Source organism: Lethenteron reissneri, chromosome 60, assembly GCF_015708825.2.
Source record: "Lethenteron reissneri isolate LAM-NWPU_2019-01 chromosome 60, ASM1570882v1, whole genome shotgun sequence".
NCBI lineage: Eukaryota > Metazoa > Chordata > Hyperoartia > Petromyzontiformes > Petromyzontidae > Lethenteron > Lethenteron reissneri.
The window spans coordinates 4,663,173-4,688,743 of NC_083838.1; the positions used below are offsets into that span (position 1 = coordinate 4,663,173).

At 52.0% G+C, this 25,571-nt stretch overlaps 3 protein-coding genes across 5 annotated transcripts in view; 2 read left to right on the top strand and 1 right to left on the bottom strand.

The window, feature by feature from the left end:
- Positions 1-2,637, bottom strand: part of LOC133358003 (ADP-ribosylation factor 2) — a 14,329-nt gene extending 11,692 nt beyond the window's left edge. The window contains exon 1 of one of the 2 annotated variants that reach the window (XM_061576269.1): positions 2,513-2,637. In XM_061576269.1, the coding sequence (XP_061432253.1) occupies positions 2,513-2,538 (26 nt within the window). In that variant the 5' untranslated portion in view covers positions 2,539-2,637. Of the gene's footprint in view, positions 1-495; positions 681-2,512 lie in introns of those variants that run through there. The other variant, XM_061576270.1, reaches the window with a different exon arrangement.
- Positions 1-25,571, top strand: part of ALKBH4 (alkB homolog 4, lysine demethylase) — a 104,875-nt gene that overhangs the window by 52,148 nt on the left and 27,156 nt on the right. The window lies entirely within an intron of this gene.
- LOC133358033 (HSPB1-associated protein 1-like) lies at positions 2,497-25,464 on the top strand. Its single transcript, XM_061576308.1, has 8 exons — positions 2,497-2,552; positions 10,637-11,347; positions 11,623-11,813; positions 12,990-13,126; positions 14,640-14,826; positions 19,097-19,180; positions 21,037-21,147; positions 22,109-25,464. The coding sequence occupies exons 1-8, from the start codon at positions 2,525-2,527 to the stop codon at positions 22,568-22,570; spliced, it is 1,911 nt and encodes a 636-aa protein (XP_061432292.1). The 5' UTR covers positions 2,497-2,524; the 3' UTR covers positions 22,571-25,464.

The following is a 25,571-nucleotide window of genomic DNA, read 5'->3' on the forward strand; positions in this document are numbered from 1 at the left end:
GTGGGTAGGATGCGGCCTTCCCCCCCTCCTCAACCCCCTCCCCCCCCCCCCCCCCCCCCCCCCCCGCTTTCCATCACTTTTCCCAGCAGGGCACTCAGGCAAGTGGGTAGGATGCGGCCTTCCCCCCCCTCCTCAACCCCCTCCCCCCCCCCCCCCCCCCCCCCCCGCTTTTCCATCACTTTTCCCAGCAGGGCACTCAGGCAAGTGGGTAGGATGCGGCCTTCGCCCCCCCCTTCGAAAGACGTCTCAATCTCGGACACCGCGAGACGAAGGAACCCCGGGTGGTCCCGGGCTCGAACCGAGACCACCACTATCCCTCACCACCCCCACCCACCACCACTAATCCTCTTAATTAGCGCCAATTAGCAGCGGAGTTCCCATGGCAACCGGCGCCTATAGGGCCGTCGAAATCGGCAACGAACGCGGAAGCGAAGAGGCCGCGCCCCGTAGGATGAGGCCCCCCTCGCAATGCGAGAAAAGTTCGCGTCCGGGTACCGGGCTGATGCTGATGTCGCTGCTGTTGTTGAAGGTGGTGATGTTGTTGATGATGATGATGTTGTTGTTGATGTTGTTGTTGATGTTGTTGTTGTTGCTGCTGCTGATGATGATGATTGAGTCAAGAGTCCGAAGCGCCGAGAGGCCCGGGGTTTGAGCGACGAAAGAGGGAGAGGCGGAATCGATCCGCGAGAAATCGACTGCCGCTTGCGAGCGGCGATTCTGCGTGAGTCACGAATTCGATTCGACGCGACTGACGTCGTTTCCCGTTCGAAGAAATCGATTTGCGGTGGAATCGATTCGCAAACAGGAATCGGCTCTGGTTACCGGATTATAAGACGCACCCCCCACTACCCCCACCCCCGGATTGAACCCACGACCTCCTGCACACCAGGCGAGGTAGTTAACATCTCATAGCCACCGTGGCGAGGAGACGTTACCGATCCGATAATTGATTATTGGAGCGAATTGCAGTCTCGATTATAATTTTTTAATGAGAATAAGCTTCCCCCTTTTTTTCTGGCAACAACACAGGTATTCATTCTAGATTTGAAGCTTTGGTGACTGCAAGGATTCATATTCTTAGGTTTTTTCGGTGAAGTCACGTAGGTAAAAAAAAATTAATAAAAGTAAAATAAAAATCACGACGTTTCAGAAACGTGATTTTTATTTTATTTTTATTTTATATAAATAAAATTTTATATAAATATTGTATATAAATAAAATGTTATTTTTTATTTTACTTTTATTAATTTTATTTTTTACCTACGTGACTTTACCGAAAAAAACCTAAGAATATGAAAACAACACAGCTGTGTTAAGATGTTAGAACACCAAACTGAAACCTTTCACAAGGAATCATGTCTGCATTAACCACGATACTTGTGGTCATAATGCAAAAAAACGTACTCTGATTAGCAAATGCATTGTCTTTGAAACTGATTGGTCCACACCAGATATAAAATTGTAGTCGAATCATACTCTTAGGTTTTTTAGGTAAAGTCACGTAAGTAAAATAATAGTAATAAAATGAATCATAATAAATGAAAATTACTCAATTAAATCACGACGTTTCGTAGGCAACAGCTAAATTTACTGTGACGGTCACACCTGATGAAGGAAGCTTGTGTCGCCTCCGAAACGTCGTGATTTAATTGAGTTATTTTCTTCTTCTTAGTTCTATCGGTAAAGTCACGTAGAAGGTAAATAATAAAATAATAAAAATAAAACTTTATAAAATAATTCTCACGACGTTTAGGCCACAACGCAAGCAGCCGTCCTCAGGTGGAGAATGCTTTTATTTTATTATGTTTTATTTTTTATTATTTTATTACTTCCCTTCTACGTGACTTCACCGAAAGAACCAAGAAGATGAATCCCTGCAGTCACGAAAGCTTTAAATCGAAATTTTGAGTTATTTTTATTTATTGTTATTATTTCATTATTATTATTTTTTAACTACGTGACTTTACCGAAAAAAACCTAAGAGTATGAATCCTTGCAGTCACGAAAGCTTCAAATCTAGAATGTTGTAGAATCATCTGGGCGAGTGGGGGGGGAGTGCGTGGATTGTGACTCACACAATAATAATAAAAAGTATTCCACACAATTTTCGATTTAAAGCTTTTGTGACTGCAGGGATGCATCTTCTTGGTTCTTTCGGTAAAGTCACGTAGAAGGGAAGTAATATAATAATAAAAATAAAACATAATACAATTATTCTCACTGAGAATTATGATAATTATTTTATTATGTTTCATTTTTATTATTTTATTCCACATAAGTAAACATTTTATTTTGCGTTACAATTTTTTTTATACATATATAAAAGTATATTCTTATACGCGCGAGTCCATGGTTGAAGAATATATATTTAAAATTTTAAAAAATCTGTGTTCGTCGAATAAATAATCGATTCGGTATTCCCATCAGGCGATATCCGAGGACAGGTGATATCCGAGGACAGCCCCGGGCGGGGTCCTGGTGCTGGCGGGGGGGGGGTCCTTGGTGTGTATACCTCCGTGCAGCGATGGCGACGTCCATTGGCGACCACGTGGGTACGTTCTGACAACGTTTTGCTACGTCTTGTCAACGTCTTGACAACGTCTTGTCAACGTCTTGACAACGTCTTGTCAACGTCTTGTCAACGTCTTGACAACGTCTTGTCAACGTCTTGTCAACGTCTTGACAACGTCTTGTCAACGTCTTGTCAACGTCTTGACAACGTCTTGTCAACGTCTTGACAACGTCTTGTCAACGTCTTGTCAACGTCTTGTCAACGTCTTGACAACGTCTTGTCAACGTCTTGACAACGTCGTGACCACGCGTGTACATTCTGTCAACGTCTTGACTCTTTCTCTCATCATCACGGTGGCTAGGAGATGTTAACTACCTCGCCTGGTGTGCAGGAGGTCGTAGGTTCGATCCCGACCCTGACGCCTGCTGCTGTATATTTGGAGTTTGCGTGTCTCTCTCTCTCATCATCACGGTGGCTAGGAGATGTTAACTACCTCGCCTGGTGTGCAGGAGGTCGTGGGTTCGATCCCGACCCTGACGCCTGCTGCTGTATATTTGGAGTTTGCGTGTCTCTCTCTCATCATCATCATCACGGTGGCTAGGAGATGTTAACTACCTCGCCTGGTGTACAGGAGGTCGTGGGTTGGATCCCGACCCTGACGCCTGCTGCTGTGTATTTGGAGTTTGCGTGTCTCTCGCTCTCTCCCCGTGGCCGCGTGGATATCTATCCGGGTTTTTCCTCCACATTTATAATCAATGTGCGTTTAAGAGTCAAATACTTGCCTGCTGCTGCTGCTATACATTTCGACGCTTTGAGGATGAATATTAGTAAGCCCACTCGGTTGAGCTGCGATCATTTGCGATAGTAGCAATGTCGCTTCTGACAGAGAGCTACCGAGCAGCTCACTGGGGCCTTACCCGGTAAAACCAAAACAACATTTCGATTTAAAGCTTCTTTCGTGACTGCAGGGATTCACATTCTTGGTTCTTTCGGTAAAGTCACGTAGAAGGGAAACAATAAAATAAAACGATAAAATTCTCACAACGTTTTGATTGCAGTCTATAGGTCTCTGTATCGGTCTATAGGTCTCTGTGTGAGTCTATAGGTCTCTGTGTGAGTCTATAGGTCTCTGTGTGAGTCTATGGGTCTCTGTGTGAGTCTATGTCTCTGTGAGTCTATAGGTCTCTGTGTGAGTCTATAGGTCTCTGTGTGAGTCTATAGGTCTCTGTGAGTCTGTAGGTCTCTGTGTGAGTCTATGGGTCTCTGTGTGAGTCTATGGGTCTCTGTGAGTCTATAGGTCTCTGTGTGAGTCTATGGGTCTCTGTGTGAGTCTATGGGTCTCTGTGTGAGTCTATGGGTCTCTGTGTGTCTATGGGTCTCTGTGTGAGTCTATAGGTCTCTGTGTGAGTCTATGGGTCTCTGTGTGAGTCTATGTCTCTGTGTGAGTCTATGGTCTCTGTGTGAGTCTATGGGTCTCTGTGTGAGTCTATGGTCTCTGTGAGTCTATGGTCTCTGTGTGAGTCTATGGGTCTCTGTGTGAGTCTATGGTCTCTGTGTGAGTCTATGGTCTGTGTGAGTCTATGGTCTGTGTGAGTCTATGTCTCTGTGTGAGTCTATGGGTCTCTGTGTGAGTCTATGGGTCTCTATGTGAGTCTATGGGTCTCTGTGTGAGTCTATGGGTCTCTGTGAGTCTATGGGTCTCTAGTGAGTCTATGGGTCTCTGTGAGTCTATGGGTCTCTGTGTGAGTCTATGGGTCTCGGTCTGTGTGAGTCTATGGGTCTCTGTGTGGAGTCTATGGGCTCTCTTGTGGAGTCTATGGGTCTCTATGTGAGTCTATGGGTCTCTGTTGAGTCTATAGGGTCTCTGTGTGAGTCTATGGTTCTCTGTGAGTCTATCGGTCTCTGTGTGAGTCTATGGGTCTCTGTGTGAGTCTATGGGTCTCTGTGTGAGTCCTATGGTCTCTGTGTGAGTCTATGGTTCTCTATGTGAGTCTATGGTCCTCTGTGTGAGTCTATAGGTCTCTGTGTGAGTCTATGGGTCTCTGTGTGATCTATGGGTCTCTGTGTGAGTCTATGGGCTCTGTGTGAGTCTATAGGTCTCTGTGTGAGTCTATGGGTCTCTGTGTGAGTCTATAGGTCTCTGTGTGAGTCTATAGGTCTCTGTGTGAGTCTATGGGTCTCTGTGTGAGTCTATGGGTCCTCTGTGTGAGTCTATTGGTCTCTGTGTGAGTCTATTGGTCTCTGTGTGAGTCTATGGGTCTCTGTGGATGAGTCCTATGCTTGGTCTCTGTGTGAGTCTAGGTCTGTGTGAGTCTATAGGTCTCTGTGTGAGTCTATGGGTCTCTGTGTGAGTCTATGGGTCTCTGTGTGAGTCTATAGGTCTCTGTGTGAGTCTATGGGTCTCTGTGTGAGTCTATAGGTCTCTGTGTGAGTCTATAGGTCTCTGTGTGAGTCTATAGGTCTCTGTGTGAGTCTATAGGTCTCTGTGTGAGTCTATAGGTCTCTGTGTGAGTCTATGGTCTCTGTGTGAGTCTATGGTCTCTTAGTGAGTCTATGGGTCTCTGTGTGAGTCTATGGGTCTCTGTGTGATCTATGGTCTCTTTGTGAGTCCTATGGGTCGCTGTGGGAGTCTATGGGGTCTCTGTGTGAGTCTATGGTCTCTGTGTGAGTCCTATGGGTCTCTGGTGAGTCTATGGGTCTCTGTGTGAGTCCTATGGGTCTCTGTGTGAGTCTATGGGTCTCTGTGTGAGTCTATAGGTCTCTGTGTGAGTCTATGGGTCTCTGTGTGAGTCTATGGTCTCTGTGTGAGTCTATGGGTCTCTGTGTGAGTCTTATGGCTGTGTGAGTCTATGGTCTCTGTGTGAGTCTATGGGTCTCTGTGTGAGTCTATGGGTCTCTGTGTGAGTCTATGGGTCTCTGTGTGAGTCTATGGGTCTCTGTGTGAGTCTATGGTCTCTGTGTGAGTATGGTCTCTGTGTGAGTCTATGGGTCTCTGTGTGAGTCTATGGGTCTCTGTGTGAGTCTATGGGTCTCTGTGTGAGTCTATGGGTCTCTGTGTGAGTCTATGGTCTCTGTGTGAGTCTATGGTCTCTGTGTGAGTCTATGGGTCTCTGTGTGAGTCTATGGGTCTCTGTGTGAGTCTATGGGTCTCTGTGTGAGTCTATGGTCTCTGTGTGAGTCTATGGTCTCTGTGTGAGTCTATGGGTCTCTGTGTGAGTCTATGGGTCTCTGTGTGAGTCTATGGGTCTCTGTGTGAGTCTATGGGTCTCTGTGTGAGTCTATGGGTCTCTGTGTGAGTCTATGGTCTCTGTGTGAGTCTATGGTCTCTGTGTGAGTCTATGGGTCTCTGTGTGAGTCTATGGGTCTCTGTGTGAGTCTATGGGTCTCTGTGTGAGTCTATGGTCTCTGTGTGAGTCTATGGTCTCTGTGTGTGTCTATGGTCTCTGTGTGAGTCTATGGGTCTCTGTGTGAGTCTATGGGTCTCTGTGTGAGTCTATGGGTCTCTGTGTGAGTCTATGGGTCTCTGTGTGAGTCTATGGGTCTCTGTGTGAGTCTATGGGTCTCTGTGTGAGTCTATGGGTCTCTGTGTGAGTCTATGGGTCTCTGTGTGAGTCTATGGGTCTCTGTGTGAGTCTATGGGTCTCTGTGTGAGTCTATGGGTCTCTGTGTGAGTCTATGGGTCTCTGTGTGAGTCTATGGGTCTCTGTGTGAGTCTATGGGTCTCTGTGTGCTAGTCTATGGGTCTCTGTGTGAGTCTATGGGTCTCTGTGTGAGTCTATGGGTCTCTGTGTGAGTCTAGGTCTCTGTGTGAGTCTGGTCTCTGTGTGAGTCTATGGGTCTCTGTGTGAGTCTATGGGTCTCTGTGTGAGTCTATGGGTCTCTGTGTGAGTCTATGGTCTGTGTGAGTCTATGGTTCTGTGAGTCTATGGCTCTGTGTGAGTCTATGGTCTCTGTGAGTCTATGGTCTCTGTGTGAGTCTATGGTCTCTGTGTGAGTCTATGGTCTCTGTGAGTCTATGGGTCTCTGTGTGAGTCTATGGTCTCTGTGTGAGTCTATGGTCTCTGTGTGAGTCTATGGTCTCTGTGTGAGTCTATAGGTCTCTGTGAGTCTATGGGTCTCTGTGTGAGTCTATGGGTCTCTGTGTAGTGTATCGGTCTCTGTGTGAGTCTATATGTCTCTGTGTAAGTCTATGGGTCTCTGTGTGAGTCTATGGGTCTCTGTGTGAGTCTATGGGTCTCTATGTGAGTCTCTGTGTGAGTCTCTGTGTGAGTCTCTGTGTGAGTCTCTGTGTGAGTCTATGGGTCTCTGTGTGAGTCTCTGTGTGAGTCTATGGGTCTCTGTGTGAGTCTATGAGTCTCTGTGTGAGTCTATGGGTCTCTGTGTGAGTCTATGAGTCTCTGTGTGAGTCTAATCGTAGGTTCCGGGGGGGAAGGTGACAACACAAACTCGACACACGTGAAGTTTCGTCAATCTGGGCTATGATTTAAAAGTGCCACAGCTCCCAGTGGCTACCTAACATCCGGGAGGAAGAGAGCGTTCCAGACGGCCGCGGGAGCAGCGCATCTGAAAGCGCCGCGCGATGCCGAACAGTGCGAGAAACAAACGTCCGACAGATGGCTGGAGGGCAAATCGATGAGCGAAGTCTGTCGGAACGGCAACCACGGTCGTCGCGATATCAAAATGACCGCGAAGGTGAACTACGACCGCCTACGCGAGCGAACCGGCGAGCGCTGGATCATCAATCTACCTCCACTGCTTTACGTTGACTTCTACATCAAGAGCTGGACCGGGTTGGGGTGTTGCAGTTCGGCTTTGAAGGGGAATCTTTGGTGTTAGGATTTCGGCCCCAAGGGACGTCCCTCAGACCCGCTGTAACCCCTCCTCCTTGCGCGGAATTTGCGTGGACAGGTTTGTCTCGGCCTTTCAAAAACACACGGGGCTGCCTTGTTTCTCCCAAGAGGCCCACAATGGCCGCGTCAAAGACACGGAGCCAGAATCAATATTAATTGTACGTACACGCGCGCGCTTGGAACGTATCCCTCGTCGCGAGCAACGAGGGAGAATCGTTCACGATAAAGTTTTTGGGTCAGATCGCGTTATTTATAAATGTGTCGTAACCCTCCACCACCCCGACACTCACAAACAGTAAAAAAAGTGTCACGTTGACAAAAGACAAATAGTTCACCACTTTAGCCCACCGGTGTGTTGAAGAGTGATTTAACATCACTCCCGACCAAGCAACTTGGCGGGTTTTGGTGTGGCTTGTCAATGGTGGTTCTCCTTGGCTAAATTGGGCCCCACACCACCACCACCACCGCAGTCGTAATGTGGAATTTCCACAGTCCTGGTTCAGTGTCGCCTACCGAAATGATAATCGCCCTGTGCTCGTTTGAGCAGAGAGCCTGGATGTGGTAGGTAATGCTCAATATCCTATTCTTGCTCTCCAGCCTAAAGGCCCGGCAAGTATCTTTCTTGGATGACAAATTACAATCCGCTAATTGCACTGGACAAACTAATATATCCGCAATATAAATACTATTGTACAGCGCCTTTGCCAAATCCACTGCTGCATGAGCGCCTTCCCACGCCGGGCGGATCAAAGAGGTTTGTTGTTGTGGCCATACTTGACCCCTCCAGTCGGTGTTGGTTGGTTGGTAGAGCTGGGTGGTTGTTGGGGTTTTACTCGGAGGCTGCGAGTCAAATCCAGGTTGGGGGTTGACTCGGCTCCATCATCCCTCTGGGGTGGATAAAATACCACTTTATTGGCGAAGTCAACAGTGGTTCAAAAGAGAGAACTGGCCCCCAACATGGGAAGGTGGAGTGTCCACCATGGGCACCGCCCACCAGTACCACGACCGCCCCGCCCAAAACCACTTTGAACTTTGACCTGCGACGGATCGAACCGGGCCTTGTGGGACCTTGCGGGCTTGGTGGGCAGCATTGGGGGTCACCTTCCTGATCGCCCCGTCCTCCCTCGCCCTCCTTCCCTGTCCGATTTCCTCCCCACCCCCCCAACTGTCACCAGACGAGGTCGCGACCCCATCAGTAGGGCCCCGGCTGCGTGCGCTGGCGCGGGCGACGCTAGGTCGCCTGGCGGGGCCGTCCGGGGCGTCGTCGGGGACGGCGCGCGGAGTGGCGCGCGACCTGGCGGCCGTGCTCCTCGGCCTCAAGCCGTGCCTCGTGTACGACGCGTCCGCGGCGAGCGCCGCGCGCGTGCTGGCCTTCGCCCAGGGCCTAGCGGCCCTGGGCCACCTGCCGCCGGGAGGCCTCGCCGTCGTCGAGCTGAGCGGGCAGCCCCTGGTGGTGGGGTCGGCGGGGGCGGCGGCCGCGTCGCTGAGGCGGCGGCTCGCGCGCGGCCTCCTCGGCGTCGTGGACGTGACGGCGGGGAGGCCGCCGGCGCCGCTGGACTCGCGGCGGCTGGAGACCCTGAGCGGCGACGTGCGGGCGCTGTGCGACGCGCTGGAGGCTCGAGAGCGGAACCGACGCCGCCGGGGAGCGAGACGACGCGGAGAAACGGAGGAGCGGGACGGGGCAGGAGGCGCGGAGCGGGAAGACGACGGTGACGGGAGGGAGAACGGCGACTCGGGGAGCGACGTCGGGAAATTGACGGGGGAAGCGTCGAGCGACGGCGGGGCGGGGAAACGTTACGACGCGGCACGGGGCGAAGACGAGGCGACGCGGGGCGAAGACCCCGGTGGGGAGGGCGACGTCTACGACCTCCTGGCGATCCCGGACGAGCTCTCTGCCGGCTGGAACCTGTGCACCGTGTACGGGCTGCTGCTGGGCTACCCGGTGTGCTACTGGTTCCGCTGCGACGACCCCGCCGACGGCACGGGCAGCGCGCTGGACGGCGAGCCGTTGGCGGTGCACCGCGCCGTCGCCGAGCTGCGAGGGCTCGACGGAAGAGGCGGTGGGGCCGACGGCGGCGCGGGTCTCCGGCACACCCTCTGCTCGTTCAGCGTCCCCGTGCGGCTGGCGGAGGCGCTGGCGCCGCTGGTGGAAGAGTGGCGCGCCGACATGCGACGGGCGTTCGCCCGGCAGCGCCGATTTTGCCGCTTGGAGCTAGAGGAGAGCCGCGTGTGCCTGTCCCGCGTCGCGCTCTGAACGCCCCGTCCCCCTTTTTCCACGGGCACATCAGACCCCCCCCCCTCCTCCGCGCCCCCCCAAGCTTAGCCCCGCAAACGGAATGTAAGCGGGGGCAGCGTTACGTTTCGAGGTCGGTGATTGAAGATTCAAGACAGAGCTACACGTTGCTGCTGCTGCCCCATCAGTCATCTCCATCGACCACGTGGTGGCTCGTCCAGCCAGCCACCGCCCGCTCCCGGCACGTCGCCAGCCAGCGGCGAGGCGGAGAGTGGGTGAACACAGCTCGCGGAGAACAACACGCCGTCCGCAAGAGGGAGGGAGAAGTCGGTTGTTACCAGAAGCTTTAATAAAGAAAGAATGAGTAAAGTTTCACCGTCGTCGGAGACTATTATTACACGAACACCAAACTGAATCCGCTTTCAAGGAATCCTGTGTGCATTAACCCACACGGTACTTGTGGTGAACATGCCAACAAAAAAGCACGCTCCGATAATATACAGCGAGGGAAAAAAGTATTTGATCCCCTTGCTGATTTTGTACGTTTGCCCACTGACAAAGAAATGATCAGTCTATAATTTTAACGGTAGGTTTATTTGAACAGTGAGAGACAAAATCCCTCCAGAGATGTGTGCAAACCTGGTGACCAACTACAAGAAACGTCTGACCTCTGTGATTGCCAACAAGGGTTTTGCCACCAAGTACTAAGTCATGTTTTGCAGAGGGGTCAAATACTTATTTCCCTTATTAAAATGCAAATCAATTTATATAATTTTTGACATGCGTTTTTCTGGATTTTTCTGTTATTCTGTCTCACTGTTCAAATAAACCTACCATTAAAAGTATAGACTGATCATTTCTTTGTCAGTGGGCAAACGTACAAAATCAGCAGGGGATCAAATACTTTTTTCCCTCGCTGTATATGCATCCGTTGTCTTTGCAACTGATTGGTCCACACCAGAAACGGCTTTTTTATACGTTCCAATAAAACACGTGGCGCTCGCTCGCTCGCCCTCTCGTTCCCGATTTGCGACTTCGCAGACGCCACCGCCGGCGCCACCGCCGATGCAGCCGCCGATGCAGCCGCCGATGCAGCCGCCGATGCAGCCGATGATGCAGCCGCCGATGCAGCCGCCGATGCAGCCGATGCAGCCGATGCAGCCGATGATGCAGCCGCCGATGCAGCCGCCGATGCAGCCGATGCAGCCGATGATGCAGCCGCCGATGCAGCCGCCGATGCAGCCGATGCAGCCGCCGATGCAGCTGGGCCGTCGGCGACAGCCTCCCTCCACGAGGCGCTGTTCGGAAAGGCGCCGCCGGGAAACCTCCGTCACCACCACCGCCTCCGCTTGCGCCGCCCGGCCGTGTTTTCCGGCCTCGCCCGCTCGTGGCCGGCAATGGGCTGGAGCCCCGCGGCACTGGCGGACGTGATGGGCGAGCGCCGGCTCATGTTCCGCGTCGGGCCCAAGCGGCGCCCTGCCGAGTCGGCGGCGGAGATGGAGCCCGAGTTGGAGACGGATTGCGGTCACGTCCTCGCCACGGTGGCGGAGTTTGTCGCGTGGGTCGCCGCCGACGGGGATGATGAAGGGGTGAAGGCTGGAGACGGCGATGGGGACGACGGTGGAGACGACGGTGGGGATGATGATGGGGTGAACGAACGGGTGAACGAAGGGAAGGGCGACGATGGGATGAACGATGGGGTTAACGAAGGGGTGGGCGACAAGGGGGTGAACAAAGTGGCCAGCGACGATGGGATGAACGAAGGGATGAACGATGGGATGAACGATGGGATGAACGATGGGATGAACGATGGGGTGAACGATGGGATGAACGATGGGATGAACGATGGGATGAACGATGGGATGAACGATGGGTGAACGATGGGGTGAACGATGGGGTGAACGATGGGGTGAACGATGGGATGAACGATGGGATGAACGATGGGATGAACGATGGGATGAACGATGGGATGAACGATGGGATGAACGATGGGGTGAACGATGGGGTGAACGATGGGGTGAACGAAAGGAAGGGCGACGATGGGATGAGCGAAGGGGCGAGCCAAGGGGGTTTGGGCGACGATGGGGTGGCTGCCACAGGGGCGAGTCAAACGGCGGACGTAGGCGCGCTGCGTGGAGTGTCGCGCCGCGACTCGTGGCTCTACGCCGACTACATGCACATGGCGCTGCTCTTCCGGGACCACCCCAACTTGCTCAAGGTAACGAGCGAGCCGGACCCGGGGGGGAGGGACCCGATAACCTAAGAGGGATGTTAGATTCTAGATTTAAAGCTTTCGTGACTGCAAGGATTCATATTCTTAGGTTTTTTCGGTAAAGTCACGTAGGTAAAAAATTTAAATTAATAAAAGTAAAATAAAAATCACGACGTTTCGGAGGCAACACAAGCTTCCGTCTTGATGCAGCAGTCGTGCTGTGACGGTTCCACCTGAAGACGGAAGCTTGTGTTGCCTCCGAAACGTCGTGATTTTTATTTTACTTTTATTTTTTATTAATTTACATTTTTTACCTACGTGACTTTAACGAAAAAACCTATAAATAGGGACGTTAGAATTTTGGTAACGAATGCCACGGACAAGGAGGGGCGCTCCGGTAGATCCCCGACCGATGCCGATGCTGACACCGATTTTCAAAGAGGTTCTAATCCACCGATTGCCGATGATATATTGACCGGCGCTTTGTCAAAAAAATGGGACATTTTGAAATCTGTTTGAAAAAGTTATTTGAGAATTTGAACTATACTATTGTAGTGTTGTACTCACACAGTCTTAACTCTCCACCTGTGTCACTTTATTTACCTTGCATCCAGTGTGGATGCTCCTCACTCTCCACTAAACACACACACACCCTTCGTTCCAAACTCCCCGACTTCCCCTCACTGACCTCCGTGCGCCCCGTGCTATCCTCTCACTTTCCTAACTCCGGACTTAAAGCTTCCGTGACTGCAGGAATTCATATTCTTGGGTTTTTCGGTAAAGCCTTTGAACCTGTCTACGTGACTTTACCGAAAGACCCAAGAATAAGAATATCTTTGGTTCTTTCAGTAAAGTCACGTCGGTAGAAAAATTATAGATCACAACGTTTCGATCGCAACACAAGCAATCGTCATCGTACAGCAGCGCGGCGATCGTGTTCCTACGGTTTTCTGCTGCGAGTAACGGCGTCTTTAAACACAGCGGCGCTACTACGCCTCTCTTAATTAAAATGAACACTGGGCCGTTTGCGCGTTCCCAGATTCGGCGGTGAACGGGACACCCACCCGCCCACGCCCTGCAACTTGCCGACGTCTCGGAACGGCGAAGGGTCAGTTGCCTTAACGGATCGTCCCAGCATCATCTCTGATCTTTGTGCGGGGTGGCGTTGGCGGTTACTTTCAGGGGCTGCGCTGGGAGGAGCTGGGCTTCCTGGGGCGCTCTGGAGCCGACAGCACGCTGTGGCTGGGCAGCGAGGGAGCCAACACGCCCTGTCACTTTGACACCTACGGCTTCAACCTCGTGCTGCAGATCTACGGGCGGTGAGCGGAGTAGCGCCGCTCCGTTCTCATACAGTGCCGACCTCATTACAGACCAATTCAGACCGTATTGGTCGCCCCGTGCCCCCTATACATCTCAACGTTCATCCTACAAAGTGCCATCACCAGGGAGAAACATAAACAAATAGACACAAACACATTTTTAAATCCTTTATATTAAGTTCGCTTGCTTGCGTGCTTGCTTGCTTGCTTACGACCGTGCAAATCTTTCGGTCGTTTTTTAATCCACTTCCCGTGATCCAATCGAGCTGACATTTTGCACACAGACTCGTTGTGCGTGACAATTAATTTTCGTGAAAAAATTTTTTTCCAAAATTTTACACTGTTTAGGGATAACAAATTAAATATTTAATTACCAATTGCTTAATACTGGCAGACAATCATCTGACCCATAGGTGGCAGCCATCTCAAGCCAGAGGACGAGAGGACTCTAGCCGCCACGCATATAAAGGATTTATAGTGAAAAACTTAGTTTTTACGGGTTAATTTTTTGTTGTCCGTATTGAAACGGCTGTGAGGCCGTATGGACCCGAAAACTCAATTTGCCTGCACAAGAGTACGGGTAAACCGTATGGATTGACACTACAATACACTACACTATTATACGCTACACAAATATATAAAAAAAACTACTTGCCATATTGAAGCGGCTGTCCGGGTGTGCCGCTGGCCACGTCACCCCCCCCCCCCCCCCCCGCTCGTGTGCCGTGCCGGCCTTCTTTACGCGCTCGCCAACAGCATTTGCCCCAGCGGTCTGTCAAGGCTGCACTGGTGGATCTTTCACCATTGGAACCTCATTTGCCAGTAAAAAATATGATAATTGGTTTTTTACCCTTTTATCTGGCAACAAAACTGACACCTTTTTTACAAGGAGTCATGTTTGTATGGACCACAATACCTGCGGTTATAATGCAAACAAAAAACATTACTCTGATAATAATATGCACTGTCCTTGAAGTTGATTGGTCCACACCCGAGACAGCTTTCATTAGAGCCTAGTCTCACATGGTGTTGGACCAGATGACGCCAAAATGCGCAACTTCAAGGACAGTGCATATATTATCAGAGTTATGTTTTTTGTTTGCAAACATGACTCCTTGTAAAAAAGGTGTCAGTTTTGTTGCCAGATAAAAGGGTAAAAAAACCAATCATAATTTTTTACTGGCAAATAAGGTACCAATGGTGTAAATGCTTACCCCGAGCTCATGCTCTGATGGTGCATTGTCTTTGAGTTGTGCGCCTTTTGGCGTCATCTGGTCCAACACCATGTGAGACTAGGCTCTAAGGAAAGCTGTCTCGGGTGTGGACCAATCAATTTCAAGGACAGTGCATACATTATCAGAGTTATGTGTTTTGTTTGCATTACGACCGCAGGTATTGTGGTCAATGCAAACATGACTCCTTGTAAAAAAGGTGTCAGTTTAGTTGCCAGATAGAAGGGTAAAAAACCAATTATCACGGTGGATCTTTGTTTGTTTGTTGTTGTGTTACGCAGGAAGCGCTGGCACCTGTTTCCCCCGGGCGACTCGCCGCTCCTGCAGCCGACGCGCGTTCCCTACGAGGAGTCGAGCGTCTTCAGTCGCGTACACCCGCTCAGCGTACACCCGCTCAGCCTCGGCCAGCGGCGCTCACGCCGGCTGAGCCGCGCTCGCCGCCACCGCATCACGCTGCTGCCTGGCCAGGTACCGGGGTGGGTGGGGGGTGGGTGGGTGGGGTGGGAGGGGGTATGGGAGGGAAAGACCCAATGATGAACCCCCCTCCCCCCCCGGTCCGTGAAAAAATTGTCTTCCAAGAAACCGGTGCCTGCTGCTAAAAAGGTTGGGGACCGCTGCTGTAGGTGACATTGAGTGTGCCCATTAACCCGTACGGTTTTACCCCGTACTCTTGTACAGGCAAATTGAGTTTTCATGTCCATGTGGCAAAACAGCCATTTCAATACGGGCAAATAATAAAAATTGACAATTTGTGTTGTTCTTCTTGGTTCTTTCGGTAAAGTCACGTAGAAGGGAAGTAATAAAATAATAAAAATAAAACATAATAAAACATAATAAAACAATTCTCACGACGTTTCGGCCACAACGCAAGCAGCCGTCCTCTTCGCCTGAGGACGGCTGCTTGCGTTGTGGGCGAAACGTCGTGAGAATTGTTTTATGTTTTATTTTTATTATTTTATTACTTCCCTTCTACGTGACTTTACCGAAAGAACCAAGAAGATGAATCCCTGCAGTCACGAAAGCTTTAAATCGAAATTTGTGTTGTGTTTCTCCCTTGTGATTGGACATTGTTGGATGAACGTTGATATTCATAAGGGCACGGGGTGACCAATAAGGTCTGAATTGGTCTCTAATAATGTAGGGCACTGATAAGGGGTTGACAGGTATGAGTAAGTGTTTTTGTGGAATGAGGAGTGGTGGGATGAGTGGTTGCGTGAGAGTGATGAGGTGAGCGTCTTTGTGGGAGGAGTGGTGGGATGAGTGGTTTTGTGGGAGTGGTGGGATGAGTGCTTGCGTGAGAGTGATGAGGTGAGCGTCTTTGTGGGAGGAGTGGTGGGATGAGTGGTTGCGTGAGCTTGAGGAGGAGTGATGGGATGAGTGGTTTGCTTGACCTTGAGGAGGAGTGGTGGGATGAGTGGTTTGCGTGAGCTTGAGGAGGAGTGGTGGGATGAGTGGTTTGCGTGAGCTTGAGGAGGAGTGGTGGGATGAGTGGTTTGCGTGAGCTTGAGGAGGAGTGGTGGGATGAGTGGTTTGCGTGAGCTTGAGGAGGAGTGGTGGGACGAGTGCTTTGCGTGAGCTTGAGGAGCAGGAGTGGTGGGATGAGTGCTTTGCGTGAGCTTGAGCAGGAGTGGTGGGATGAGTGCTTTGCGTGAGCTTGAGGAGGAGGATTGGTGGGATGAGTGGTTTGCATGAGCTTGAGCAGGAGTGGTGGGATGAGTGGTTTGCGTGAGCTTGAGCAGGAGTGGTGGGATGAGTGCTTTGCGTGAGCTTGAGGAGGAGGATTGGTGGGATGAGTGGTTTGTGTGAGCTTGAGCAGGAGTGGTGGGATGAGTGGTTTGCGTGAGCTTGAGGAGGAGGATTGGTGGGATGAGTGGTTTGCATGAGCTTGAGCAGGAGTGGTGGGATGAGTGGTTTGTGTGAGCTTGAGCAGGAGTGGTGGGATGAGTGGTTTGCGTGAGCTTGAGGAGGAGGATTGGTGGGATGAGTGCTTTGCGTGAGCTTGAGGAGGAGGAGTGGTGGGATGAGTGCTTTGCGTGAGCTTGAGCAGGAGTGGTGGGATGAGTGGTTTGCGTGAGCTTGAGGAGGAGGAGTGGTGGGATGAGTGGTTTGCGTGAGCTTGAGGAGGAGGAGTGGTGGGATGAGTGGTTTGTGTGAGCTTGAGGAGGAGGATTGGTGGGATGAGTGGTTTGCGTGAGCTTGAGGAGGAGGAGTGGTGGGATGAGTGCTTTGCGTGAGCTTGAGGAGGAGGAGTGGTGGGATGAGTGGTTTGCGTGAGCTTGAGGAGGAGGAGTGGTGGGACGAGTGGTTTGCGTGAGCTTGAGGAGGAGGAGTGGTGGGATGAGTGGTTTGCGTGAGCTTGAGGAGGAGGAGTGGTGGGATGAGTGGTTTGCGTGAGCTTGAGGAAGAGTGGTGGGATGAGTGGTTTGCGTGAGCTTGAGGAGGAGGAGTGGTGGGATGAGTGGTTTGCGTGAGCTTGAGGAGGAGTGGTGGGACGAGTGGTTTGCGTGAGCTTGAGGAGGAGGAGTGGTGGGATGAGTGCTTTGCGTGAGCTTGAGGAGGAGGAGTGGTGGGATGAGTGGTTTGCGTGAGCTTGAGGAAGAGTGGTGGGATGAGTGGTTTGCGTGAGCTTGAGGAGGAGGAGTGGTGGGATGAGTGGTTTGCGTGAGCTTGAGGAGGAGTGGTGGGATGAGTGGTTTGCGTGAGCTTGAGGAGGAGGAGTGGTGGGATGAGTGCTTTGCGTGAGCTTGAGCAGGAGTGGTGGGACGAGTGCTTTGCGTGAGCTTGAGGAGGAGTGGTGGGACGAGTGCTTTGCGTGAGCTTGAGGAGGAGTGGTGGGACGAGTGCTTTGCGTGAGCTTGAGGAGGAGTGGTGGGATGAGTGGTTTGCGTGAGCTTGAGGAGGAGTGGTGGGACGAGTGGTTTGCGTGAGCTTGAGGAGGAGGAGTGGTGGGATGAGTGCTTTGCGTGAGCTTGAGGAGGAGGAGTGGTGGGATGAGTGGTTTGCGTGAGCTTGAGGAAGAGTGGTGGGATGAGTGGTTTGCGTGAGCTTGAGGAGGAGGAGTGGTGGGATGAGTGGTTTGCGTGAGCTTGAGGAGGAGTGGTGGGATGAGTGGTTTGCGTGAGCTTGAGGAGGAGGAGTGGTGGGATGAGTGCTTTGCGTGAGCTTGAGCAGGAGTGGTGGGACGAGTGCTTTGCGTGAGCTTGAGGAGGAGGAGTGGTGGGACGAGTGCTTTGCGTGAGCTTGAGCAGGAGTGGTGGGACGAGTGCTTTGCGTGAGCTTGAGGAGGAGTGGTGGGACGAGTGCTTTGCGTTAGCTTGAGCAGGAGTGGTGGGACGAGTGCTTTGCGTGAGCTTGAGGAGGAGGAGTGGTGGGATGAGTGCTTTGCGTGAGCTTGAGGAGGAGGAGTGGTGGGATGAGTGCTTTGCGTGAGCTTGAGCAGGAGTGGTGGGACGAGTGGTTTGCGTGAGCTTGAGGAAGAGTGGTGGGATGAGTGGTTTGCGTGAGCTTGAGGAGGAGGAGTGGTGGGATGAGTGCTTTGCATGAGCTTGAGCAGGAGTGGTGGGATGAGTGCTTTGCGTGAGCTTGAGGAGGAGGAGTGGTGGGATGAGTGCTTTACGTGAGCTTGAGCAGGAGTGGTGGGATGAGTGGTTTGTGTGAGCTTGAGGAGGAGGAGTGGTGGGATGAGTGCTTTGCATGAGCTTGAGCAGGAGTGGTGGGATGAGTGCTTTGCGTGAGCTTGAGGAGGAGGAGTGGTGGGATGAGTGCTTTGCGTGAGCTTGAGCAGGAGTGGTGGGATGAGTGGTTTGTGTGAGCTTGAGGAGGAGGAGTGGTGGGATGAGTGCTTTACGTGAGCTTGAGAAGGAGTGGTGGGATGAGTGGTTTGCGTGAGCTTGAGGAGGAGGAGTGGTGGGATGAGTGCTTTGCGTGAGCTTGAGGAGGAGGAGTGGGACGAGTGTTTTGCGTGAGCTTGAGGAGGAGGAGTGGGACGAGTGTTTTGCGTGAGCTTGAGCAAGAGTGGTGGGATGAGTGGTTTGCGTGAGCTTGAGGAGGAGGAGTGGGACGAGTGTTTTGCGTGAGCTTGAGCAAGAGTGGTGGGATGAGTGGTTTGTGTGAGCTTGAGGAAGAGTGGTGGGATGAGTGGTTTGCAGTGAGCTTGAGGAGGAGGAGTGGTGGGATGAGTGCTTTGCGTGAGCTTGAGGAGGAGGAGTGGGACGAGTGTTTTGCGTGAGCTTGAGGAGGAGGAGTGGGACGAGTGTTTTGCGTGAGCTTGAGCAAGAGTGGTGGGATGAGTGGTTTGCGTGAGCTTGAGGAGGAGGAGTGGGACGAGTGTTTTGCGTGAGCTTGAGCAAGAGTGGTGGGATGAGTGCTTTGCGTGAGCTTGAGGAGGAGGAGTGGGACGAGTGTTTTGCGTGAGCTTGAGCAAGAGTGGTGGGATGAGTGGTTTGTGTGAGCTTGAGGAGGAGGAGTGGTGGGATGAGTGCTTTGCGTGAGCTTGAGAAGGAGTGGTGGGATGAGTGCTTTGCGTGAGCTTGAGGAGGAGGAGTGGGACGAGTGCTTTGCGTGAGCTTGAGGAGGAGGAGTGGTGGGATGGGTGCTTTGCTTGAGCAGGAGTGGTGGGATGAGTGCTTTGCGTGAGCTTGAGGAGGAGGAGTGGTGGGATGAGTGCTTTGTGTGAGCTTGAGGAGGAGGAGTGGTGGGATGAGTGGTTTGCGTGCTCCCCGGCTACCTGTTGTCGCAGATCCTGTTTGTGCCGCCCCTCTGGTGGCACTACGTGGAGAGCCTGGACCAGGCCACGGTGAGCGCCAACACGTGGGTAGAGCTGGTGAGTTCCTCTCTCTCTGCCTGTCGCTCACGCGGCCACCACACAGCCGGTTCTGGTCAATCTCCCGGCGCGGCAGGTGACGGTGCGAGTTTCTTAAACCGCCCCTCTCTCCTCCCCGCCCGCCCTCGCCATCGCCTCTGTCCACTCGGCAGCAACGGGTACATCGCGGTTTGGTCGATCGGCAGGTCCGCGTGTGTGCGGTGGGGTAAAGTGTGGGCGTGCGCCTACCGCTGCCAATGCGTCTGGCGACAGTGGAACTTTATGGCAGGACCTGTTGTGTATTGTTCTTATTGTGTATTGTCATTGTTCTATAGTGTTATTGTTGTTTATTGCTATTGTTGTGTACTGTTGTTGTGTATTGTCATTGTTCTTTACTGTTATTGTTGTTTATTGCCATTGTTGTTTACTGTTGTTGTGTATTGTCATTGTTCTTTACTGTTATTGTTGTTTGTTGCCATTGTTGTTTACTGTTGTTGTGTATTGTCATTGTTCTTTACTGTTATTGTTGTTTATAGCCATTGTTGTTTACTGTTGTTGTGTATTGTCATTGTTCTTTACTGTTATTGTTGTTTATTGCCATTGTTGTGTACTGTTGTTGTGTATTGTCATTGTTCTTTACTGTTATTGTTGTTTATTGCCATTGTTGTTTACTGTTGTTGTCGTGTATTGTCATTGTTCTTTGTTGTGATTTTGTAGTCATTGTTATTTCGGGGCCGTCCATAAATGACGTCACGCATCTGGGGGGGGGGGGGGGTCAGACATTTGTGACGATGTGTAACGAGAGGGGGAGGGTTTGAGAAATGTGACGTCACATCAAAATGCGCAACTTTAAATAAATATAGACAACACGTTCTACTTAATTAAATAGACTTTTTTATAAATGTTTTCTCCTACAACATCAGAGTGCAGCGCCACATTATATATGCACTACAATGACAATAGTTTAAAGCGATTTGAAGCATGTTTTATATTTATTTTTGGGGGGGGGCAGAGCTTTATGACGTCATATTTTATGGGGGGGGTCTGACTTTTTGTGATGCCGTGTGACGAAGTGGGGGGGGGGTCAAAATTTGTCCAAAATCGCGTGACGTCATTTATGGACGGCACCTTATTGTCATTGTGTATTGTTAATCTTCTTTATGATTGTTGTGAACTGTCATTGCACGGTTGGCTACACACGGCGCGAAATAAGTCCAACGTACATAAATAGTGCATTGTTCTTTATATGTATTGTTGTGTAGTCATTGTCCTTTCTGTTGTTTTCATTATCGCCAGAGGTCGCAACCGGGTACCCGATACCCGTACCCTACCCGATACCCGACTACCCGTACCCGGCTGGGTACGGGTAGTCGTTTGCGACCCTGGTGCAGCCAGGTACGGGTACGGGTAGGCCGTGAGTCACTGGTGAGTAACCGTTTTTGTCACTCATTTCCCAACGTCTTGTCTCTTCTCACAATTCAAGTTCCTAGAATCAACCCACCCGCGCCTGCAACATGGCTTCATTCCAGAAGTCGCAATCGGGTACCCGATACCCGTACCCTACCCGATACCCGGCCGGGTACGGGTAGGGTACGGGTAGCCGGGTATCGGGTAGGGTACGGGTATCGGGTAGGGTAGCCGGGTATCGGGTAGGGTACGGGTATCGGGTAGGGTACGGGTATCGGGTAGGGTAGCCGGGTATCGGGTAGGGTACGGGTATCGGGTAGGGTACGGGTATCGGGTAGGGTACGGGTACCCGTTTGCGACCCTGGTGCGGCCGGGTACGGGTAAGGAATCAAAACCCGTTTGCGACCTCTGATTGCCGTACATTGTCATTGTTGTTGACTGTTTGTCGCTGATGGCTGATGTGTCCGTAGGAGTCGGACCACGAGGCTCGCCTGCAGGAGGCCCTGGCGCGGATCGTCGTCTGCGCCGTCAAGACCCAGCCTCACCCCGACAACCTGGCCCGCTGGCTCAACCCCTCCGAGGTCACGACCCTGACCCCTGACCCCTAACCCCTGACCTGAGCCATGACCTTAACCTCATTAACTATAACCCTAAAGTAGATAACCACGCTCGCTGGCTCAACCCCTCCGAGGTTACGACCCTGACCCCTGACCCCTAACCCCTGACCTGAGCCATGACCTTAACCTCATTAACTATAACCCTAAAGTAGATAACCACGCTCGCTGGCTCAACCCCTCCGAGGTCACGACCCTGACCCCTGACCCCTAACCCCTGACCTGAGCCATGACCTTAACCTCATTAACTATAACCCTAAAGTAGATAACCACGCCCGCTGGCTCAACCCCTCCGAGGTTACGACCCTGACCCCTGACCCCTAACCCCTGACCTGAGCCATGACCTTAACCTCATTAACTATAACCCTAAAGTAGATAACCACGCTCGCTGGCTCAACCCCTCCGAGGTCATGACCCTGCCCCCTGACCCCTGACCCTAACCCCTGACCTGAACCATGACCTTAACCTCATTAACTATAACCCTAAAGTTGATCAACCCCGCTCGCTGGCTCAACCCCTCCGAGGTCATTCCCCTGACCTGAACCATGACCTTTAACCCCTTTACCCATAACCCTGAGAATTAGAGAAGAAGTAAACGGTTTAAGTGTCGTACTGCTGCTGCGTGGATCAAGAGGTCGCTTCAAGAAGGGATTTAGGATGCGGCTCTCTGGCGCCCGCTTCAGCGGGCCGTTCTCCCGTGACACCAGCGTCCTGAGAAATCTCGCAGCGCGGCGCGGACTCCACGCCCCGATCGTAGAGTCGGAATAAATCGGTGGTGGGGGGGCGGGAGGGCGCAGGGGGGGAAAGACAAAATAATTTATAGGTCTCATTGCGTGGGAGTCATGTGACACGGGGTCGAATAAGAGATTAAAGTTGAATTACTAACCCGCAAAAAACTCTCTCCCCCCTCCCCCGCCCATCCTTCTAGGATGACGACGTCAGCTACGAGACGAACCTCCGCTACCTCAACGCGGCTCTCCGAGCTCTGCCCGGCTCCTCGCGGTCGGAAGCCTTCCACCAGCACCAGGGCGGCTCCCGCCCAGCGAAGAAGCGCAAGGCCGACGAGTCGGCGCTCGGCAGCTGCTGCAGCTGCAGCTGCCACGGCGATCGCCGCAGCCAGACTACGGGGGGCGAATCTCCGTCGGAAGATCACGAGGGGGGCGGCGCTCCCAGCATGCCGTGCGGCGCTTTCCTCGTCCCGTCGGATCCCGGTTCCGACTCCCCGACCTCCGACGAGGAGGAACCCGCGGCGCGCGAGAGCCAGGGGGTCGTTGCCGAGGGTGCCGGCGAGGACGTTGCCGTGGATACGGACACGCTGTTGGAGTGCGTCGCTCACCCGGACGTGGTGAGGGAGATCGCGAGGCTGCTGAGGCAGCGGCTCAACGTGTAGGCGGCTCGCTTGTGAGTTTAAATTGCGAGGAAAAGAGAACGGAGCACGAGGCGTGCGGGGAGCAACGCACACACGGCGGGGGTTGTCAACTTAATCCGGGTGTCGCATCTGAGCGGTCGTCCGTGTGACTCGATCGCCCGCCCGCACGCGACTGCTTTGTCCGCGTCTCGGCGGGCAGTTGCGTGGCTAAAGCGCGACTCGCACCCTCTCTACGGCAGCTGAGCCAGCCCCACCCGCTCTCGTTCTGCATTGTACTGCACGGCGAGGGGGGGAGGCGAGGGAAGTGTGGTGGCATTGCCGCCGCCCACCACTGAGAGGCCGGGGGAAACGACGGCGCGCCATGGAGCTACGGGCCACGTGCGAGGTGAGCGTCCCCGAGGTCGATGGCAGGCTCCTTGCCAAGGCCTCGGCCTGTAGAAGCCGTCAAAAAAGAAATGTGCCGGTTGAAGCGGTGAAACGTCTTGGAAACAGTTCCACGACAGCTGCTTGTCCGTACGGTGGCTTTAATAAAACACTTTACGAGGTCGCACTCATCTTCTTGGTTCTTTCGGTAAAGTCACGTGACTTTAAAGTCACCTGACTTTACCGAAAGAACCAAGAAGATGAATCCCTGCAGTCACGAAAGCTTTAAATCTAAATTTCAGGTCGCACTCGTTACACACCAAGTGCTGGCCACAAATGAACCACGGCGCCTCGCTGATGTCGTCAAGGAGGATAAACCATCAACCTCTCAGCAGCAGCGGCAGCGGCTTTTGGCTGCTGGTCATTGAACAAAGGCGGTGGTCACCGCATGGTCGCGTGGCGCTTTCAAATGCGCTGCTTCCAGGGGCGGTTTCTTCATTAGGGCGATTGGGCGACGCACCACCAATGTCATTCAACCACAGAGTCACGCTAGCCGTCACTGTGCCTCTGGATATAGTCCAATCAGCGTCATGTCACGTTCTGTGGAGTACCGCCTCTTTTTGGGCGATTTCACTCCGGCTGAGAATCGCCCCGAGTGGCCCCATAGACTTACATTCAAAGATGTTTTTTTTCGAACGGGGGCGCTGCAATGCATTCTCTATGGCTTCCGGGAGGGCTCGCCCTAACGTGCTTACGTCATCATACGTAAGCACGTTTCATCCAACAATATAATTTGTCGCCACCTTGTGGAATCTTTAATAAAATAAACTTGAGTGGATTCTATTAATAGTGAGTATAGAAACAAACAAGGAGATGTATTGTAAGAGTCACTTTATTTTTCATTAATATTAAAGAAGTGAAGTTGCCTTTACATGCTTAAGCTGTTAATGTATCCATTGCATGGGTGGACCTTATCCTTATCAATCATCCAGACATTTGCCCCCCCTGAGAGATTTTGCAGGAGCCGCCACTGACTGCTTCTGCAGCCGTCTGGAACGCTCTTCCTTCCGATATCAGGAAGCCACTGGAGCTATGCATTTTGAAATAATCTCGATTGAAAACTCTTTAGAACTGCTTTGTGTGTTTAGTTTTTTGTCCGCCCCCCCCCGCACCTCTGATTAAAACGGTTGGCTATGTAGTGAGAAATACGTTTAACATACATACTTGATGGCGGTGATGATGTTGATGGTGGTGATGGTGGCGGTGATGGTGGCGGTGATGGTGGCGGTGATGGTGGCGATGATGTTGATGGTGGCGGTGATGATGGTGTTGATGATGATGTTGATGGTGGCGATGATGATGTTGATGGTGGCGATGATGATGTTGATGGTGGCGGTGATGATGGTGTTGATGATGGTGATGGTGGCGGTGATGATGGTGTTGATGATGGTGATGGTGGCGATGATGGTGTTGATGGTGGCGATGATGTTGATGGTGGCGGTGATGATGGTGTTGGTGATGGTGGCGATGGTGTTGATGGCGGCGATGATGATGGCAGCGATGATGGTGGCGGCGATGTTGATGGTGGCGATGATGGTGTTGATGGTGGCGATGATGGTGTTGATGGTGGCGATGATGGTGATGATGGTGGCGATGATGGTGGCGGTGATGATGTTGTTGATGATGTTGTTGATGGTGGCGATGATAATGTTGATGGTGATAATGATGATGTTGATGATGGCGGCGATGATGTTGATGATGTACCTTGCCTTGAGTGGCCGCCTGACGCTTGGGACAGGGTTGTGTGTGTATTAAACTACTTTCGCACCGCTCGTAGCCAACCATGCTCATCGGCTTCAGGAGAAGTCCAGTCCAAGTGGGGGCAGTCTTCACGTCTTCCGATGGAGTAAGGGTCTCGACACTTTTAGCCTGGACCGGTCCGTTTCAAAAGCATCGGGCCGTCTCTCGACCCGTCGTTTCAGCCACCAAGACCAACTTTATCTCCGATTTAGCGCGGTGCGAAAGAAATTCAACACCGAGGTGGTTGATGAGCGCCGCAGGTGATTGCGTCAGGGGGTAGCCGAGTGGTGCATTGCTGCAATTCCTCCTTTCGGAAGTGAATCGGTCATCTTGTCGTTCCACGGGTTCCGTTGTTTTCCAGCCGTGTATCGGGGTATCCGCATCGGGTCACACGGTACAGACAAAAACAGCACAATGTTGATGTAACGAAACATTTTTGTTGAATGAGTACAAATGAAATTATTTCTTTAAGCATGTTTCCCGATTTTTTCTTTTATTCACACACTAAACACGGTTTGGGTTACGTTCACGCGATCAAACACCCGTTACTATGTACAGCGCCTCGCAGGGTGCGTTTTGACGGGGTGACCAATAGTCTAAATTGGTCCGTAATAACGTAGGGAGGGGCTGATAAGGGGTTGACAGGTATGAGTGTTTTTGTGGAATGAGGAGTGGTGGGATGAGTGGTTGCGTGAGACTGATGAGGTGAGCGTCTTTGTGGGAGGAGTGGTGGGATGAGTGGTTGCGTGAGAGTGATGAGGTGAGCGTCTTTGTGGGAGGAGTGGTGGGATGAGTGGTTGCGCGAGACTGATGAGGTGAGCGTCTTTGTGGGAGTGGTGGGATGAGTGGTTGCGTGAGT

Bases quoted from the DNA above. Each gene is read 5' to 3' on its own strand.
- LOC133358033 (XM_061576308.1), top strand. From the start codon at position 2,525: ATGGCGACGTCCATTGGCGACCACGTGG. The intron at 11,348-11,622 runs GGATGAACGAAG...GGGTGAACGAAA, and splicing joins CAAAGTGGCCAGCGACGATG to GGAAGGGCGACGATGGGATG. The intron at 13,127-14,639 runs GTGAGCGGAGTA...TGTGTTACGCAG, and splicing joins GTGCTGCAGATCTACGGGCG to GAAGCGCTGGCACCTGTTTC.